The sequence below is a fragment of the Oratosquilla oratoria genome, chromosome 10, assembly GCF_046742065.1.
Source record: "Oratosquilla oratoria isolate Oo_2021 chromosome 10, ASM4674206v1, whole genome shotgun sequence".
Taxonomy (NCBI): domain Eukaryota; kingdom Metazoa; phylum Arthropoda; class Malacostraca; order Stomatopoda; family Squillidae; genus Oratosquilla; species Oratosquilla oratoria.
Genome location: NC_134786.1, coordinates 35,795,654 through 35,803,290, shown reverse-complemented (window position 1 = coordinate 35,803,290; position 7,637 = coordinate 35,795,654). Strand labels below are relative to the sequence as shown.

At 38.0% G+C, this 7,637-nt stretch overlaps 1 protein-coding gene across 1 annotated transcript in view; it reads right to left on the bottom strand.

Annotated features, from left to right (window-relative positions):
* The window catches only part of LOC143029005 (acetylcholine receptor subunit alpha-L1-like), an 8,161-nt gene extending 1,132 nt beyond the window's left edge, over positions 1–7,029 (bottom strand). Inside the window, exons 1-7 of the mRNA XM_076191350.1 lie at positions 6,989–7,029; positions 4,281–4,390; positions 3,516–3,696; positions 2,535–2,691; positions 1,829–2,172; positions 961–1,105; positions 349–533 (exon numbers count right to left, since the gene is read on the bottom strand). Coding sequence (XP_076047465.1) covers positions 349–533; positions 961–1,105; positions 1,829–2,172; positions 2,535–2,691; positions 3,516–3,696; positions 4,281–4,390; positions 6,989–7,015 — 1,149 coding nt within the window. The 5' untranslated portion in view covers positions 7,016–7,029. The remainder of the gene's footprint in view (positions 1–348; positions 534–960; positions 1,106–1,828; positions 2,173–2,534; positions 2,692–3,515; positions 3,697–4,280; positions 4,391–6,988) is intronic.
* Positions 7,030–7,637: the final 608 nt, after the last annotated feature.

Below are 7,637 nucleotides of genomic sequence, written 5' to 3'. Positions count from 1 at the left end.
ACCCGGTACAATACTATAACTAGGCTTTGAAGCTGATGAGGTCTTAGAATCAACCTCATGAAAAACCTTTGATAATACTTGGATTAGTTTAAGTTAGTTAAACCCTGCGAAAATGTCTATAATCCATTAAAGAACACAGTAAATCATAATGAAGGATATAAGCAATCCGGCAACAAAAATCCCATAAAGTTAATCACTTCTTGTTAATTATATAATGAAAGATGCATAATGAAAAATAAATTTAATGGCATAAAAAAGAAACATTAGACCAATCAACTCCTGCGAAGGATATGACAGGTAAGTTATATTAAATGAGACTAATGAAAATACAACTCCAAGCAAGCTGACCTCATTAAATTTGTCCTGCTTGACCATGTGAAAGTGGATGAATTTGACATTATCAATGGCTTTTCTAATCTGGCAGGGATAATGATAGACTTCGTGCTGTTGCAGGTGGAAGCACTCAGGCAAGTCCGCCATAGCCGCTTCTAGTCTGCTTGGTGGTCGGAATCCGTACAAGTTGTTTGAAGGACCTGATGGGAAAGATGTGAACCAGGATTACATGCTAAGATACATATATACCGAAGGGGTTTTTTCCCCTTACAATAGGGGTGTTCAAATCAAAACACCCAACCATTTTACACCTATCCCACATTTATCAAATCTCATTCATAGACCTCATCTCGGCAGCCCGTGGATGAAGGGTCATCCCTGGCACACGCCACAAAACTCGGGTCAAAGGTAATGCAGTGAGACACGGCAGAGCTCGACAAATTTAGGAAAATATTAATAAATATCCTTAAAAACTACTTCTTTGTTTTAAAGCTTCCTTTCACTTTTTTTTTTATGTAAACTTAAACCTGATAAGATTAAATGTTTTAGTATCCATTACCTTTATAACAAGTGTGCTAACTACTGTATTTAAAGAAAACTTATTTGTAGAAAGACATGAATTATTACCAGAGCCTCGATCTCTGAACCTGTCACGAGCCCCTCCATTCCCATTCCCGTTCTCCATTGGAATGTGCAGTCGACTTCTTCTGATTTCTTCATCCTCCTTTGGTACCCGCATGAGTAGAAGCCTCGGCATATAATCTATAAAAACCTGGGGATAGAAACCATAATAAGTTTTATCATGAGAGAGGACTAGGAGATGGCACCACCATCACCATCACCATCACCATCACCATCACCATCACCATCACCATCACCATCACCATCACCATCACCATCACCATCACCATCACCATCACCATCACCATCACCATCACCATCACCATCACCATCACCATCACCATCACCATTACCATCACCATCACCATCACCATCACCATCACCATCACCATCACCATCACCATCACCATCACTATCACCATCACCATCACCATCACCATCACCATCACCATCACCATCACCATCACCATCACCATCATCATTTTAGAAAAAAAAAGCAAAACCCAATTTTATTTTATGACCAATAGCAAGCAACCTTCTTGTATTGAACACAGATTCACTTCATTTAATGTGCGCCTGGGAAGAAAGAGAATTTTTCTTATTGAGATTGTCAAGATATCACTACATATGACACCAGGCTTCCCACAGCTTTCCATTACAGTGGTGCATAACCTTACACTATTGATATAGGTCCCGGCAAGGAACACAGTTGCCTTAGTCTTACTCATGCTCATATGAAATCTTGAGGCACGCAGTCGCCATTCGCAGACGACCGTCTAGAACCAAACCAACCAAGACGGGCATGGAAATAATTACCTTAAAAGAAATCAAGTATCACTCCAGCGGAAAGCCACGTGTCACCATATGTACTCACCCTTTTCACCCAAGGCGCCATTTTATGCGTTGAGGGGTTCCGGTAGTGGATATTGAGAACTATGATGGTCACTAACACACTAAGGCCAACCAAGACCATGGTAAACAACAAATATTTGCCAAGGAGCGGGACTGCCAGAGAGGTCGAGGGCATAATCTCGGAGATGAGCAAAAAGAACATGGTCTGGGAGAGAAGGATGCTGATGCACAGAGCGACCTTTTCGCCAGAGTAAACTGGGAGGTAGAAGACGAGGATGGACAGGTATTCCAGACCCACGCATGGAATGATGAGGTTAACCGTGTAGAAGAGGGTCTTGCGACGGAGGGTAATGTTGAAGTAGATATCTGTAAGGTCAAGTGAAAGAAAGGTCAAATGATATAGGGGGATTCATTTTTCCCCATCCCATTATGCTCTCTCTCTCTCTCTCTCTCTCTCTCTCTCTCTCTCTCTCTCTCTCTCTCTCTCTCTCTCTCTCTCTCTCTCTCTCTCTCTCTCTCTCTCTCTCTCTCTCTCTCTCTCTCTCTCTCTCTCTCTCTCTCTCTCTCTCTCTCTCTCTCTCTCTCTCTCTCTCTCTCTCTCTCAAACGGAATCAAGTTATACTACATCTAAATAATTCCTGCTGCTCACCTGAAAATCCTGCTAATCCATATAATTTATTTTGTACTTATGGGATTCGATATGGCCATGGTTAAATCAACGCACTCACCAGGGTAAGGTTCCTCACAACAGGGATAGTACTTGATGTTTTTGATGGCAGGAACTCTGATGATGTCCCACTCAACGGACGGGTAGTATTCACGAAGGTTTATACCCTTTTCGACCCTGTTGTTCCCTGGACGCTGGTCAAGATGCTTGAGATCAATCTGAATTTGAAGATTAGGTATTTTTTCAGCATGTAAAAAGCGGTTCTGTCCTTGGGGACAATAATGCACAATAAAGATAATGCAGGGATTGTAAAGGGGAGACTAGTCAAATGTCATTATAATTCCTAAAATACAAATTGCAAAATATATACAGTCAATAACTGTAATTGTAGAAAGGAATGAACATGGGAAGGTGTAAATAATATGGTTACTTATTTCTGATAATAAAACTACAAGAAAGAATAAAAAGCAAATGTATGAAAACTGAGACCAATACCCAACGATAAAAAATGAAAAAAATGAGAAAAATATTTGATATCGCGGAACTACTGTATGCTGTATTATGCTTCTGGTCACAGGGAAATGTACATAAAAATGAAAACCAATAGAAAAAATAGATATATGATAATCAGCCTACCCCGTGAGAATTTTGCCAAAAATTACCATTTGAGTGACATCGCGCTTCCGTATGAAAGATTATTCTAATTTTCTAATATTTCCTAGGTTCAATATCCTGAATGCATGTGTTTATTCATGATAGTTGGCATAACTTTTATCATTAAGTTATTGTTATGGTCATCATATTTGTGAAATGTCTTTAATAAACTTAAAAAATCAAACATTTTGTTATTAAAATTTTTACTGGTATTCTAACATTTCATAAGTTTAGTGTCCTGAATTTATATGTTAAACAAGGTTAGTTGGCATAATATCTATCATTCAGACTGCTATCAGGTCATTCCATTTATCTCTATAGTACCCCTTCGATAAAGAAAAAAAGGCGTTGATCAATTCAACATACAAATTAAACTATTTTCACGTACCTTTGACCCATCGTAACTCCAGGATCCAAACTTCATGAAGCACTCTTGCTGGTCGAAGGGGAAGTACTCCACGTCGATCACACACGAAGACTTGAAGATGGCGGGCGGAGACCACACTACTCGGCCGTCGTGGTGAAGGATGGCTTTTGTCATCGTGGTGACTATGTACTCCCCATCGGCACTAAGGAAAGAAAACGGAGCGGTATTAGGTAATTTTGATTAATTAAGTACACACCCACTGAGGAAAACACACACACACACACACACACACACACACACACACACACACACACACACACACACACACACACACACACACACACACACACACACACACACACACACACACACACACACACACACACACACACACACACACACACACACACACACACACACACACACACACACACACACACACACACACACACACACACACACACACACACACACACACACACACACACACACACACACACACACACACACACACACACACACACACACACACACACACACACACACACACACACACGTGACCTTCGATTGGTGGGAAATGGATCACGATCCTTAGTGGCCTATTCAAAAGAGGTCCGCGGGTTACGTCTGCCCATGTGTACAGGTAAAATAAGAAATGTATTAAACTAAATATTTGATATTACCAAGCCTTTCCCAACCTATTTCCGGCTAAAACCGCACTATTTTCTTAGCATTGGATAAACATTCTAGGAAGACAACAAAAGGAGGCTACATTCTAGAACTTACTTGTTATATAATACAATATCTGGTAGCCAGATAGTCTCGGAGGGAACATATAGCTCCTTTACTCCTCCGTAATGATTAGGATCCCACTTAAACTTCCTGTCCATCCACTCCTAAGAAAAGAGAATAAATCAATTAGGTGTAAACAATATCATGTCTTTCAAATAATAACTGACAGTCAAAAAATTCGACCGTTGCAAAGCTTCGATACCGGGCCCCTGAGATCACGAGTCCCGCATGCTACCGCTCTACCACGCAAGAACCGTAACCAGATTTGAACTTATGTCTTGGATTGGGAATGACTGAAATCTACAGTCAATCTCCAGTTCTACAGAGCTCCTAATGCCACCAGGTAGGGATAGTAGTATTTCGACGAGGCTTTTATTGGCTTCACCGCTGTAACTATTATGGAACAAATCACTAGTTGCAGTAAAGTCTTTCAAATAGATTCTCACCAGACACAAGGTAAGCAAAGTCTGTCAGTGCCCGGCTTCTACGTATCTTCTCCATAGGTCTTGATACTGAATATTTTAATCTCTGTTAATTTTTTGTAAATTTCTCCTTCTCTTTTCACAGCTTCATCCACTCCTTGTATTCATCGTTTCGGAGGGCGTCCTACAGGCGTCCACCAGGGAGCCCAATCCAAGAATTTCTTCGCATATCTTATATCTTCAATTCTTTTGACACGTTTGTACCATCTCAGTTTGTTCCTTTCAGTCATTGTCGGCAGAGATATTATGTTTAATCTTTTTCTAAATTCTGCATTTCTGATTCTATCACGTCTGGTCACTCCCACGATCGATCTAAAGACCTTCATATCAGCTGCTTGTACGAGTATTTCTGAAGAGGTTCTTGTCAACGTCTAAGTCTACTGGTAAAGGAGTAGTGGTCTTATTCTTTTTATATAAATGCAATATTTTTGTTGTTTGTTGGGATGTTTTTCTCTTTTGATATTGGGTACAGTGCGTTGGTATTTACATTATGTTTTTTGTATTCTATATGATGTTTCTAGGGTATCCTGTTTTCATCGTCAAAAAGAACTCCCAGATAACTAAATTTTGGTATTTTCAATATTAATATTACATTCTTCCTTGATTCTGTCCCCTTCCACTATTTCTGTCTTCTTTTTATTCACTTTCATCATCAGCGTGTTTAAGGTGTCATTCCACTTTGTCATGCTTTCTTGGAGATCTTCCTGCATTCCTATTACAGCAGCGATGATTATTTAAAAGACTTCACTGCAATTAGTGATTTGTTCCATAACGTCACGTTTATTCCAGTGGATCCCATTCACTTAATAAAATGAACCTAAATAAAAATTTTACAACATATATGGCTACCTGGAAAATTATAGAATTTATTTTTATCGCATAGAGAACAAAACTAATTAGGTGTGAATAATGTCAAAGGTTAGTCTACTCTTGTAGGGTTTAGTCATGTATAATGATCCCAAGTGAAAATTTCATAAAGGAAAGATTACCTGAAAAGTCATTGAGACTTTTTTATTGCACACCAATCTTGAGGTTAAGAAGTAATTTTCTAATTCTGGCATAAATAGATGGAATTTTGAGTTAAAAATACCCACAAAAATTATCCGAAGTGAAACTACATAAACTATACAAAAATCGTTGTGTCCTTATAAGGGAGGTAGTCACTCAAGGCATGCAACCACCCACCACCCATGTCACACCTATCCAGCATCCATTTGTTTTGCTTTTTATATTAGTATCTTGTGGAGAAAAGACTATCCCTGGACCCCACCCACTGCGTGAGTCAGAGGTAATGCAGCAAGACGCAGCACCTACACAGTAGGACTCAAATTGAAGTAAACACAAAAAAGTGTTACTAGGATGAATTTCGGAGTGATATGCTGGACAAAAGTGTTATGCCTGATGGATGATTATTGTCTTATTTTTGAACTAATAAGACTAGAGGAGCGTTGATGGGGTGGAGGAGGATTCTGCAATGTAAGAAAACTGGAAGATTGTCTTTGACGTTAAGAAATTGAATGTGCAAACGGTTCACAAAGGTCCCAAATGAGAAAATGTACAAGAACGGCCAGGCCTTTATCTGGTTTGACCTAACCTGACCTATCCCTTGACCTTTATTTCACGTTTGACCTTACCTTTGTTTTAAACTCAGTTCTGAGTTTGGCCTTGAATATTGCCTTAGTCATTGCACTGACCTTTGTTTTACATTATTTGACCCTTTTTTTTAACCTAAACACAAATTTTCCATTGGTATTGACTTTTACTTTAACAGTTATCCATTTGATTGGTTTTCAGCCTCAGTCCACATGAAATAGGTCACACTGACACTTATTCCATTGCTCCAGGACTATTTTGCACGATTTTGTTTGTTTGGTGTTAATTTAAAGTCTCCTTTTCTTGAAAATCCCTTAGGACTATTTGAAGACTATACATAATATAATTTTCTAAATAAGAATTTATAACCCAAGACAAAAGGGAAAACATATGATATAAGTGTTGGATGGATGTGGGGCAGGTGAAGTGTGGTTGTATGCCTTGGCTTGCTACCTCCCTTATAAGGGGAAGAATTCTTTTGTTATATGATAGTACAGTATATATATATATATATATATATATATATATATATATATATATATATATAGATATAGATAGATAGATAGATAGATAGATAGATAGATAGGTAACTAGAAAGATAGATAGATAGATGTGTTGTTTACTTACATGGTCCAACCAGACGTTAGTTGTCATAATTTGTTCCTTCAGGTTCTGTAAGAAGAAGAAAAAAATAGAATCAGGTTGTGTGGGTAATTGTCTATAAATTATAAATGTTTTCTGTGACTGTAAGTGATAACACGCCATTTTCTTTTTATTCTCTCCTTTAGCTAGTGCGATTTTTTATAGTCTTCTTGTTGCTCCTAGAAGATTTAGTTCCAATAAAGATATCCAGAGCTAATCCTTTACAGGATAAGATTATGAATTTAGAAATATTACATTTATTAGCTGAATGACTTGTGGGACATTGATTCTCACGGCGTTTAGTGACTCCGAAGAAATTAATAAGTTATTTAGAATTTACCAGTTAGTTTCTCTTTGTTTATATTCTTCATTTATAGGTGTAGTATGTAACGTTAATCTTTCGTTGAAAAAATATAAATATATCTTAGTACATAAAATACAAAACCAAAGCTTTCACAAATGTTGAAGTGAACAGGCTTATAAGAAATATAAGTGCTCGTGTGCATCTAATGACTATCAAAGTTATGTATTAATACAGAGATATTTAAAAAAGGCATTAAAAAACAAAAACGACAATACGTAACGAATATCGCTGATAAATCCAAAGAGAATCCCAAAGAGTTCTATAGTTACA